The 13,502-nt window shown below is 40.9% G+C and overlaps 1 protein-coding gene across 3 annotated transcripts in view; it reads right to left on the reverse strand.

Moving 5' to 3' along the window:
* Positions 1–13,502, reverse strand: part of ARPC2 (actin related protein 2/3 complex subunit 2) — a 28,146-nt gene that overhangs the window by 4,578 nt on the left and 10,066 nt on the right. For 2 of the 3 annotated variants that reach the window (XM_036422235.2, XM_036422236.2), the window contains exons 5-8: positions 10,401–10,446; positions 7,537–7,723; positions 6,784–6,877; positions 611–737 (exon numbers count right to left, since the gene is read on the reverse strand). In XM_036422235.2, coding sequence (XP_036278128.1) covers positions 611–737; positions 6,784–6,877; positions 7,537–7,723; positions 10,401–10,446 — 454 coding nt within the window. The remainder of the gene's footprint in view (positions 1–610; positions 738–6,783; positions 6,878–7,536; positions 7,724–10,400; positions 10,447–13,502) is intronic. The other variant, XM_036422237.1, reaches the window with a different exon arrangement.

A 13,502-nucleotide genomic window follows, 5' to 3' on the forward strand; every position in this document is an offset into this window, starting at 1 on the left:
TGCCAATTACACTGGGATACGCTATGGACTGTAGCTGCATCCTGACCTCATGAAAAGAAAAATGTGTAGCTTAGATGTAAGGAAATAGGGTAAATCCACTCACCCCATTTAGCACTGAGGAGAATTAATGAAAACGTCACGAAAGGGGGCATTTTAGGGCATGAGGTACAGTGTGTGTACACACTGTTATTCCAAACTGCCAGCTCTAGCAATGAGCCAAGCCAGACCACTAGGCAGAAGCAGCTGTAAGAGGGGAAGACTGAATTCCTTCAGTGGAAAAAGGGGAATAAGTGAATCATGGTTGGAGCTTCAGCCTAATTCCAAGAAAACCAAGACACACCAAATGACAGAATTCCCACCAGCTGCTCAGCAACGCTTTACTCCCAATACCTGACACCAGAGGCCACCCCTCCCCTTAGGATTTAAAACAAGAAAAGGAGAGATGACTACTGCACATGACCTATAACTAGTGTCTTGTGACACCCCCTTACAGCCATGGTATGCCTACTTTGGCCCTCCCTCTAACATTTAACAAAGGTCTGTCCAGGGCGGGCGGTCTGCAGTCTGAACGCACCACAGGCACACGGACACGGGGTCGTCACCCGCTTACCGAAGGTGATGTAGCCGATGTTGTCGCCCACCGCAGCATCGGTGTCCTTCAGCTCCAGAGGCGGCTCCCTGTGGCTGAAGAGGACCTGCGGGGCCGTGTGGCTGGCTCTGCGGCCTTCTTTGAACTCCTGCAGGACAAAGCAGAGAGAATCTGGTGTAAGATAAATAGGGTTTTGCCCTGTAGAGTGTCTTCAGCTCTCTGGACCAGCAGGTGACTAAAACTCAACTATACCGCATGTGAAATGTTACAAGTGCTGGTGCTAACAACACATTTCAGATTCAAAAAGTAGAAATCAGAATGTACTTATGTTCAATATTCAAAATGTGGCGAAAAGGATTGTTAATCTTTCCTTTCTCTTGTTTTAGAATGTCATAGGTGATAAAATCATATCTGAGATTGAACAGATGGCAAATTACAAAGCACTGGGAGAATCAGATTAAATTTAAGGGCTACTACTTAATAGTTTTGTTGATTCAATGTGAAGGAGGCAATATTTTTCATGGAAATCTTTAACATTTCTGGATGAATGGAGCCCGAGCTTAAACTTGGTTAAGACTTCAAGAGGAAGTCTCCACTACTTTCATCTTGCACGTAAGTCCTGATGAGCAGACAGATTTTTTATCCTTCCCTTAACCCTCAGCTCCACGCCTTTCAGTCTCATGAATACCACATTTTCTCTGGGCTCTGGGTGTTAACACAAGTGTTGTTTCACAGAAATATCTTAGATCCTGTTACTATTTAGAATTCATCAATGAGAACTTTAGACAAAATTTAAGCTCTTCATGGGGCAGAAGACCTCGCAGTTAAAGAAGCTGAGTTTTCTTAGTGTTCACTGAGACAAGGAGACCGTGTGACATGAGAAATAAAAACCTAATGTTTAATTTTGGCTTTGAATGGCCTGGACTAAATAAACAGCCACCATGCTGCATAAGGGTTCATCACCTTTAACAAGATGAGCCCACCCATCCTTATCAAACTACAGACAAATGACCGAGGATAAGACAATCAGCCACACCATCCCTGTTCAAACCTCCAAGTCTCAAGATTTCCAATCCATACATTCCTCCGCAAACAGATAGCAATACAAGGCATCCCTGTCTCAACCCAGATCCGTAAGAACGGAACTAGATTTTCTAGCAATGCCAGTAAGACCAGATGATCCAAAGTCACTGAGTGACGGCAGGATGGAACCAAGGGCTTAACCAAGGCCTGAGTTTTATGAGCACTAAAAGCATGTTGAAACAGCCACCCTTCTACTACGCTCACATGTGACCTCTATAATGCCGTCTCCAGCAGCCTGGGGCAGCCGGCTGCTCTCTCCTGCTCTCTCCGTGGGTTTCCCTCCCATGGCTTTTCTGAAAACCTCTGCTGACACTGCACTATTTACTAATGCAGCTAGCTTCCCTACCAGGTTATGAGTTCCTCAAGCAAGGATTCTGCTTTATCCCTCTAGCTCTTCCTCCTTTGTCCTTCAAAGAGGCTGCCTAGCACATGGATTGCTGAATGAAAGAGAGCACTTCCACCCTAGCTGACTCACATTCTACAGGAGCAGCAGAAACCAAGTTTCCATTTGGACGTAAGAATCACACACATCGATCAGGAAGCCGCCAGCAAACTAACGGCAAAGGAAGGGTAACACTGGAGGAGTTCTGATGTCTACTCCGGGGTCTCAGCTGGTGGAAAACAAATCAACATAACTGAATTTTGTTCTCCAAAAGAAAACTATTGGAGAGGCTCAGAAGGAGTTAAGATCATTCAAAATGGAAATTCCTAAAGCAAAACTCCAGAGATTGTTTTCTCTAGAAAACATCTTTCATTAGGCAAAAGGACTGGGAGGTTTTCTAACTTCTATTGGTTTTATCTTCAGCCTCAGGGGAGAAAACAAAGCAGATAACCACCTGCCAGCATTTTCTGGCGTTTAGTAAGTTTCCCGAAGGCTCCAATTCACTTATAAATGTGGCATTCACATCCAGATGGTGTATTTATAAATCTGAGGCGACATTACTATTTCATTAGGTCTGCATATAGAAAACGATACGTTTAAGACTTACTTCTTTAGAAATGTCATGTCTTTCTCTTTGGTTCTCTCTCTTAACACTAAAAAATCAACCCACCCACCACCCAAACAGTTTCTTTCCTTAGTGTCTTTGTTACATATGTATCAGCACTACTACTCTTTTTTCTCCCTCCAGGTGGGAGGTCCTGAGCATCACAATATTATTTTTCTTCTCTATCTCAGCACAATTTATTACAGAAGTTCAGAATAAATCCAAGTATCTTCAGAAATTTGGTATATGGCCGAAACCAGTTTGGCTCAGTGGATAGAACGTCAGCCTGCAGACTGAAGGGACCAGGGTTCAATTCCAGTCAAGGGCATGTACCTTGGTTGCGGGCACATCCCCAGTAGGGTGTGCAAGAGGCAGCTGATCGATGATTCTCTCTCATCGATGTTTCTAACTCTCTATCCCTCTCTGTAAAAAATCAATTTTATATATATATATATATATATATATATATATATATATATATATATATGTATATAAAGAAATTTGGTATACGATACAGGTAGCACCTTGAATCAGTAGTATGAACATGGGCTTTTAAATTACTGCTACTGGGACCAGTGGGTAGCCATGGATGGCTGGATGGGCCTATCTTTTATGTTACAGAACAGGAGAAACTCCAAACATATCATAAAAAGATTTATGTATAAAATGAAACTAAAAATTCTAGAAAAATAAAACAGGTCAATTTCTTTTTTTCTTGAAGTATATTTCAGAGAAGAAGGAAGAGGGAGAGATAGAAACATTAATTATGAGAGACAGTCATCGATCAGCTGCCTCCTACATGCTTCCTATTGGAGATCAAACATGAAACCCAGGCATGTGCCCTGACCCGGAATTGAACCATGGCATCCTGGCTCACAGGCTCAACCACTGGGCCATGCCGGCTGGGCTAGGTCAATTTCTTTATAATCTTGAAGTAGAAAAGAAATTTCTATGACTCAAAATCAAGAAAGCCATAAAGGACAAGATTGATCAATTTAATTATGTATAAATAAACTACTTCTGCATGGGGGAATAAAAATACCACAAAATCTAATGACAAACTGGAGGGGAAAATTGCAATTCCTATCACAGACAAATGGTTAATCTCCCTATTATATAAAGAAATAGAGATCAATAATCCAACTGAAAAATGGGTAAAGAACATAAAAAGACACCTCACAAGAAAACAAAAACAAAAACCTTATAAGAAAAGATGTTGACCTTGCTCATAATAGAACAGAGAGACCATTTAAAATCCATCAGATTGAAAGAAATCCAAAAGTCTGACAACACATTCTGGGAAAATAGGCATGCTAAAACGGATGGAAGGGAAAATGGTACACCTTCTGTGGAGGAGAGCTTGGCAATATCTACCAAAATTACTGACTTTGACCTAGCTGGTTTGGTTCAATGGATAGAGCGTTGGCCCAAGGACTGAAGGGTCCCAGGTTTGATTCTGGTCAAGGTCATGTACCTCAGTTGCATGCCTGATTCCTGGCCCTATTCAGGGCCCTGTGTGGGAGACAATCAATCGATGTTTTAATCTGTCTCTTCCTCTCCCTTCACTCTCTCTAAAAATCAATGGACAAAGTATCCTCCAATGAGGATCAACAAACAAACAAACAAATTGACTTTGACTCTGTTCCCAGGTCAGGAAAATATCCTATAATTATTATATAACTAGAAGTCAAGTGCACAAAATCGTGCAGCCCCACCAGCCTTTGGTCGTTACAGCGTTAGGGTCACAGGACTTTTATAAAATAGCTAAAAGCCTAATATGCAAATTGTCCCCTTGACCAGGAGTTCGACCACTTGCTATGACGTGTGCTGACTACCGGGGGTGGCACAGAACATGGAGGGCATCAGGCAATGGAGGCACTGTTGGCCCCAACAGGCCCTGTTGAGAGTGGGACCATGGTGGGATGGTGGAGCAGGTGAGCAGGCAGCACCAAGCCAAGGTGGTGTGAGCGGGGCTCCCAGGCACTGAGGGAGCCGGGCAGGGGTCCAATTACTCGGGCAGAGGGTGCGCTCGGGGGCCCAGAGATCAGCTGGGACCTGCCCATCCACACCAGACACTTGTGCTTCGATCACCAGCCAGGCCTACGGACTGCATCTGTGCACGAATTTCGTGCACTGGGCCTCTAGTAGATTATATATATAATCACGCATACATATAGATAGCAAGGGTCCTCAAAATAACATCTTCACAAATATCTAAAGAAACAAATGGCTTGTGTTTTGTCCCTCAATATAGGGAACCCAATGGTTTCCATTTAACTTTTCTTAGTTACTGACTTTAAGATCTACACAATATGGGAAAATTCTAGTTTATCATACTCCAATCTCCAAAAGAGTTGTTTTTAATAGCTTCTCACAGAATAAGCATTGAAATAATGACACCTACCAGCCTTTCTCTTTGTGGGCATACATCAGCTTATAGCCTACAAAGATAATGCACCAAATCCAGGCCCTAGACCATGTGTGTGTACGGGAACTGGAAACTCCCTGTCTTTTCTACAGGCAGTAAGCAACCCTCAGAGTGTGTCTGCCAAAGGACAAAAGCAGGGATTGTGTTCTGACCAGGCTAGAAGTGCATGTTGGCATGGGAAAACCCAAAAGGCCCAAAGCAAGCAGACTAGTGACCACAAGGGACTTCAAACAGTGTTCTAGGTCACAATCTTCTGTGCCAGGCATCTGTTGGTCTTTCTCCTAGAAGTTTAAAATAACTAGGCACAAGAAAATGCGAAGATTATTATTTTTTTGGGGGGGTGGGGGTGCGAGTGGGGAGAAACTAGCAAAGTCAGCCTAGGTTTCTATGGTCATTTCAAATAAGTGACCCCAGACTTTTAAGTTTGGAGAGGGAGTGGGCAGATGGCTTCCAAGCACAGCTATTCCACATTCCCAGACACCAGATGAGCCTGCACGGTGCCAGGCCAGTCACTCACTGGAGATGCTGTCAGTGCAAAAATGCAGAGATTCTGTTTTCTCTTTTAGACAAGTCCTCTACCATATGTACTGTGAGGGAGGAATGTACATTCATACACAAAAAAGAATACACATCATTCTCCTAGGGAACAAATCTCCAGTACACTCTCCAAGATAAGGTCTGTTTAGAGTATAAAAAGAAGCTAAGATGTAGCCTGGAATAAAATGGAACAAGATTGGTAAAAACCAGCCAAATCTAAATATATACTTCATAGCTTTTAAAATTAGTTTGCTGGTCTGGATTTACCCCAATTTCTGAGCTACTGCATTTAATTATCATCAATTCTGCACAAAAATATATGAAACTCCTATCTGGAGGCTTACATTTTAGACCCAAGATATATATGTATGTATCTATGTACACACGCACACACACTCACTCTCTCTCTCTCAAACATACATATAAAACTTATTACTTTCAAAGGCTAGAAGCATTAATATTCCAATTCTTCTGCATAGGGACTCCAAAATTAGAGTTTCTGATTCATTAGTCTAAACACAAAAAACCATGACAGATGGATCAAATTGAGATCACTTTTGAAGATTTCCTAGCCACGTTGTAATCAAGTATCCTCACTATATTAAGCACAACTATCTTTCAATTCTACTTGGCAAAAAAAAAAACAAACTGTCCCAGAATTCTTAAATCTCATCACCCTGCCAAGGAACAGAACAAAGTTTTTTGAAAATTTAACCACCATATTAGATTTTGAATGCCAAGCCATTTCAGCCTGAATATTGCTTCATCATGAGCTCTCATGTCCCAGAGCCAGCAACTGGTTAGCAGATATCAGACTCAGAAACCTAGTGACGAAAGTCAATAGACCTTGCCAGAAATCTGATGAATACAAGAGGATAGGAAGTGTGACCAAGCTTTAAATCAAAGACCCCCACAGGGGCAGGAAGGATGCTTAATATTTTAATCATACTGTTAGTATATTTAATATTCAAATCACCCTCCAATCCAGTCCTAGCAAGGCTAAAGCCACTAAGAAACATTCAGTGGTGGGGCTGTTGAATTAAATCTTCAACAAGGTCCAACATCCACAGAACTGACCCTCTTCTGTGCCTGTGGTGGGTTTTGGTGCCAGGTTATAAACCACCATGCTATGGTTTTGCCCCAAGACGTCCGCTCCATACCTGCATGAACACCTTTCCAATGACCACATCGTCGTCATCCTTAAACACTGTGCTGAAGACTACCGTGACTCTGTCCTTTTTAGACTCAACATACCTGAAGGGAACAAAACCCATGAGTAAGTACAGAATCAGTACGGGGTTTTGTTAAGAACTTGATCTACAAGTAAATTAGGAGGGTAAAGTCATAAACTTCTTAATTCATGAAACAAGGTGTGCCCAGTGAGACTGAGTAGTTATGGCCAACAAAGTCCATATGATAAATGCATGGCTTGAGAGGGGCAGGAGAGGAAAATCACTGAAGTAGATGTTATTACCTTTGCCTATATGGCATGAAATGGAATCTCGAGTTAGTGATTCTCTGAACACCACTTTAAAAGTGTTATTTCTTTGTATACAATGAAACTCACAGCATATAGATGATCCAAGAGCTGCAATAACACAGAACCTATGGGCACCCTCTACCTCCTGATTATCCATCCAACTACATTACTTCAGGGACTCAGAACAGTGGCACCTTACAGGAAAGTATTGGATTCTCTCTTCATCTTTTGCCAATGTTCAATACTGGAGACTAGGGCAGTAGCCTCCCTTTTGACCCCAAATCATACATCCTGGCTTAAAGAATTTATGAGAAAGACACTCTGGGGGAGGAGGGTTCATACAACAGAGGCTAAGGTCTGACCTAGCTGTATGTCTTTTGATAAGTGTGTGCGACAGCCACAGGCTGGCTTCAGGACCACATTCTATACTCACATGGTCTCATCATCCCTATAATGGATAACTGCCCTGTTCTCGCCTTCCTTGCCCTCTTCTTGGAACTGGAAGTATTTCTCAAAGACAGAGGCAAAACAATTTCGTTTCAACATGCCAGCCTGATGCACAATGGAATCCTTGGATGCAGGCAGACTTTCAAGGTCGTATAGCAAAGAGACATTGTATCCTGGAGGGGAAAAGCACCAGTGTGATATTATTGAAAAAGACAAAAACTTCCCAGCTTCTTATGACATTTTATTTTGTCTCAATGCTCATACTTTTAACCCCAGTAGAATGCTATCCATTCCCACCAACCTCACAGGACAAATGAGGTGAAATAAAACCTCAATTCTTGTAACATCACTGTATATAAACAGCTAATTAACAAATGATATGCAAAAATTTGAATCAGTATTGAAGATGACTGATTACAAATAAATAAGAAGACAACATACTCTGGTAACTTTGATTAGAAATTTAGTGTTATATGCACAGTTGTGAAGGGAGGGGATTGAGTAAAAATTTTCTTGGAGATTCAATGTGCCAAGTGCCAACAAACTGGGCTTTTTTTTTTTTTTTTTTTTTTAATATGCTTTTATTAAGTTTAGAGAGAGAGGATAGGAGAAGTATAGAGAGACACTTCTAGGTTCATGGGTCTATGCTCAACTACTGTGTCACACCGGCAGGGCACTGGGTATCTTTCTGATAATAATATACCTCCTTATGTACCATTGCAAGTCTTTGTGGAAGGAGGCAGGATATGGAAAAATCTAGGGGGAAAAAATCTCCAGTAGCTTTTATTTGTATACACTAAATTTTTCAAAATGTCTTAAAATATTTTACTTCATTTGGTCTCCATAGGAATACTCTGAAACAGGCAGGTCAGATGTTTATTCTTATTCCAGAAGGAAAAAGAGCTTCACGCAGGCACAGCGCCATGACAACTGCGTCATGACAGAGAGGTAAAGCAACTCTATTTGGCGCTAAACAGAACTGGAGACAAATCCTGGCCTTGCCACTTTTGTGACCTTAGATAGATTGCCTAACCTTTCCAATTGTTGCATTTGTTAAAAAGGGGGTGGTGAGATGGAGGAAACTTAAAAGAAAAATGCAGTACAATATTTAAAGTGCCTGGAACATAGTGAATCATCGATAAATGAGGCAGAACAGGACTGAAATCCAAGGCTGCTGACCACTGCGCTACCCTGGCTCCTTACAGCATACTGAGGACAAATGCCAGCACACAAGGCTGGCATGCTTGACTATATAGTGAAATGATTAACATGTGTCCAAATGCCTATAGATAAGATCTATCTGTGCATCACGGAGGATCATTACATATTCTAGGCAACTGATGGGAATACTTTTTTTTTTTTTAAATATATTTTATTGATTTTTTTACAGAGGGAAAGGGAGAGAGATAGAGAGCTAGAAACGTCGATGAGAGAGAAACACTGACCAGCTGCCTCTTGCATACCCCCTACCGGGGATGTGCCCGCAACCAACGTACATGCCCCTGACCGGAATCGAACCTGGGACCTTTCAGTCCGCAGAGCCAAAACGGTTTCGGCTAATGGGAATACTTTTACCAGAACTGCAAAGGATTTCATATTGCTGAACATCTTGAACATTTAATTTTTCCCCAAGAACATTCCTCAGGTCTGTGTTTTTTGTTGAGTCTATCCTCATTGAGAGCATGAGCTATGTAAATCTCGGCTCTAGATAGTGCTTAGCACATTTTTGGCCCTCCAATATTAAATAATATCAAGCATTATTCCATTTTAGGAACCCAAAAACCAGTAAGCAAAAGACTATAAGATTAGATTAAAAAAAATTTTTTTTAAAGGTTTGCTAGCTTTAAGAAGCCAAATACAACAATTGCTAAAGTCAGACTTTAAGTAAGATTTCTAATGTGAGCCGTAACCGGCTTGGCTCAGTGGTAGAGAGTCGGTCTGCGGACTGAAAGGTCCCAGGTTCGATTCCGGTCAGGGGCATGTACATCGGTTGCGGGCATATCCCTGGTAGGGGGTGTGCAAGAGGCAGCTGGTCGATGTTTCTCATCGATGTTTCTAGCTCTCTATCTCTCTCCCTTCCTCTCTGTAAAAAATCAATAAAATATATTAAAAACAAACAAACAAACAAAAAACTTCTGATGTGATTAAAAACAAAACAAAAAACACAACATACTGAGGCCCTGACTGGTTTGGGTCAGTGGATAGAGCATCAGCCTGTAGACTAAAGAGTCCCAGGTTCGATTCCAGTCAAGAGCATGTACCTTGGTTGCAGGCACATCCCCAGTAGGTGTGCAAGAGGCAGCTGATTGATGATTCTAACTCTCTGATGATTTTTTCTAATGTTTCTAAAATTTTTTTTTTACAGAGAAGAAGGGAGAGGAATAGAGAGTTAGAAACATCAATGAGAGAGAATCATCGATCAGCTGCCTCTTGCACACCCATGACTGGGGATGTGCCCGCAACCAAGGTACATGCCCTTGACCAGAATCAAACCTGGGACCTTTCAGTCCTCAGGCCAACGCCCTATCCTCTGAGCCAAATCGGTTTTGGCTCAAAAAGCATCTTAATCACCACAAAGGTGGCTCTCTGGTTAAAAGATTAATAAGAGAGTCAATTAGACCCTTTAAGTAAATGTGAAAAAACATACACCAATACTTTTCACCACACTGTGTACCATTATTGAATAATACAAAGCCCCTTAAAAGCTATTTTTATGGAGACTTGAAGTATGAACTGGGGTCATACAGAAATATTTGCAAGATAATAAACAAAATCTGCTGGCTAAAAAAAGCATAGTACAAACAGGGCAGGTCTCTTTCAATGTCTCTCCGAATGTATATTACCACGTACCTGATTCTGGATTTACCAAGAAGCTCCCATACACTCTCTTTAGTAACTAGAAAATACAAAACAAATATGTTAATCCAAAGGTCATGATATTTCCATTACTTTTAAAGCACATGTTTGCCAAGCTTCTCCTAACCCAGCATTTTTCATTTCTATGGTAAACGATAGAAGAAAGCAGATTTATCTGAGATAGCAAGGAAGTCACTCACAGAACTGAGATTAATCCAAAAAGTTAGCCTAGGACCTGATTTTCAATCAAGGCTCATCTTTTACTCTGTTAGGACTTGGTCACAACCTCCAGATCACCCACTGCATGTTAACATCTTTTTTTCAAAGAGCAGAGGATGCATGCCAAGTGAGTATAGATAACGTTAGTTATCAACCCAGGTGAATGAGGAGATAAAATCACAATTGTTGGGAACTGATTCCAATTAGTCTGCTCATTTTGCATGCTTTAAAATTATTTAGCTCATCACCAGCTTTTTAAAGGCAAGACAATGGATAACTGAATCTTAGCCAGTTATTTAAACTGGTGGGTCCACAGAAGATTGTATTCTCTAAAGGCGTTTCCCCCAAACCAATACTTACTGCTGTCTACTTTCCAGCTTTTTGAAGTAAATGATAAAACCTTTTCACATCTCCCTATTTTTCCTGCGCTAGTGTGACTGCTTCACCTGGTATAATAGAAATGACTCTTAGGCTGCCATGGGTTAAGAAACAAACTTTTTATGTTGAAAGGAACAGTTCTGACTTAATGTCACATGGGACACATTAAGCACTAAGAAGATAGTTATTTGCCCAGCTGGTGTGGCTCAGTGGTTGAGTGTTGACTTATGAACCAGGAGGTCATGATTCAATTTCAGATCAGGGCACATGCCCAGGTTGCAGGCTGGATCCCCAGGTGTGTAGGAGGCAGCCGATTAACGATTCTCTCTCATCACCGATGTTTCTATCTCTCTCTCCTTCCGTCTTCCTCTCTAAAATCAATAAAGCACAAACTTCCGTTTTAATTATAGAAGTCATACCCGCATGTTTTAAAGAAGTGCATTAGCCAGAGAAAAGCTCTGCAGACACAGGCAGCAGCAGAGTGGAGCTCCATAGGGGCAGGCACTCTGTGCTGTTCACTGCTATGGTCAGTTACATATACCCGCATATCAGGCCAAGCAATAAACCGATGTGAGTGAATACCCATGTTTCCTTCTAATCTTATTTTCAATGTGCTCTCTGGATATTTTTTAAACAGCAGCAGACTATGTACTTTATGCCCCATTTGAGAAAATTATTGCATGGTGAGGTTCTTCGTGCTCCCATTCTTAGGTATTCTTTAATATTCCACATATCATTTAACCATTTTCCTTTAGCTGGAAGAAATTCCCAAACTGCAAAGCTTGGTTAATAGGGTGGACCTCAAAGCATGAGCCAGGGATCATATCAGTTTGTAAAAAGGCAAAAGATAAAGAATGCCACATATAGTTCCCATTTGGTGACCATATAGCCACTGTGAGATATCTTTCACAGAAGAGGAACTAAAGGGGAAAGGTTCAAGGTCATGATCTTCAGGTGTCTTATATACCACTTCTTCTAAAGAATTTTTTTGGGAAAAAAGTAACATGCACATCCTGTAAGAATCTTAATTAGCCCAATGCCCCTGAGCTACACTTCTGTACTATGTGCACTATTAGTATTTGGAGGAAGGGGAAATCAGATTTGGGAGAAACCACAGCCCCTAAGATTAGGTTTAATTCCAGGCTAATTTCTAAGATCTAAAAGGTTTTTAGAGCCAAATTTATGTCACATTCAACTCCTCTGCTCACTCCCCTTGATCAAACCAGCCAATGTACCTGGTTTACTTCACTTGCACTTCTAACTATGATTCACTTTTCAATTTGTGCCCACTCTTCAACCTAACACCAGGAGATGGTACGGGTAACCTATCAATCATCCCCATCAAACCTTCCCACCATAGTGGCAGAGGCTTTATGCCTCAAAAAGGAGCCTGTGACAAAGTAACAAGCTTCCTGTGGTTATCTCACGCTGGTTACTGTTTAACCAACCCTGGAGCATTTACTGTGCCCTCTGCTCCAGCACTGTGAATGTTACTCATTCCACCCACCGGAGTGGGTGGGGTTGGTCCTTTGACCCTTGTGGTAGCTCTAAGAATAGCAATGTGTTCTGGCATTCTGTTGGAAGGAAAGCGCAGGCTGGAGAGGAGATTTAAGAAATCTAGCTTAATTGACACTTCTTTCCTTTCTAAAGATTATTATTATTGCACCTCGATCTTTACAGAGAGAGGGCTGCCTAGGGAAAATCATTACACAATTTGGTTGACTATTCAACTGTTTAACAATTATTTTCAGGTCGTTATTGTACAGTTAATCTAAGGAGGGCCACTTTAATAGCCACTTGTTTTTTCTTGCTCTCTATCTGGTAAAGAGAAGAATCAGCTACTATATTTAATATAATTCTTTATATCACTACATCTTCTTCCTGAAGCTTTTCTTTCCCAGGTAAAATAACTATGAATACAAACTCTCTAAACATTTATTCTTCTTTTGAACGTAAGAGGCAAATCAGAAAAGGTTTTGACTCTTCCCTTGAATTTATGGGGAAAATCAACTGCATATGAATAACTAAGGTAAGTGACTGCTTATGGCTCTTGGCATTGTTTGGTTAACATACAATTTTAATTTTTAAACCAAAGAATTGAGATTTCTATCATATTCCTTTGCAAATAGTCTTTTCATTATATAAATTTTAAATAATCAAAAGCTACTACTCTTAATCAGAAAGAAAATAGAAATGGCTGTATCTTCATTCACCAACTTAAGGAGAACCTAGCTTGTTAAAACTAAAAGATATTTGAAAACTGATTCAGGAACTGAGTCATACTTCCTGCTTTGAGACCCAACCACAATATGCGCACACTGGTGTAATAGCAGTTTCTTTCTTCCATAAATGGCTCTCCTCAGAGCAAATATAGTTCAACAGGAACCAAACCTGCTACTTTAACTACTGAAAGAAACCAGTGAATAAGGCATGGCCACTGAGAGTTTCACAACACATGGACATCTTTTCATATTTCCTCTAAAGCAGTCATAGAGAAGA

The sequence above is a fragment of the Pipistrellus kuhlii genome, unplaced genomic scaffold (assembly GCF_014108245.1).
Source record: "Pipistrellus kuhlii isolate mPipKuh1 unplaced genomic scaffold, mPipKuh1.p scaffold_m20_p_7, whole genome shotgun sequence".
In the NCBI taxonomy this organism is placed as follows: Eukaryota; Metazoa; Chordata; class Mammalia; order Chiroptera; family Vespertilionidae; genus Pipistrellus; species Pipistrellus kuhlii.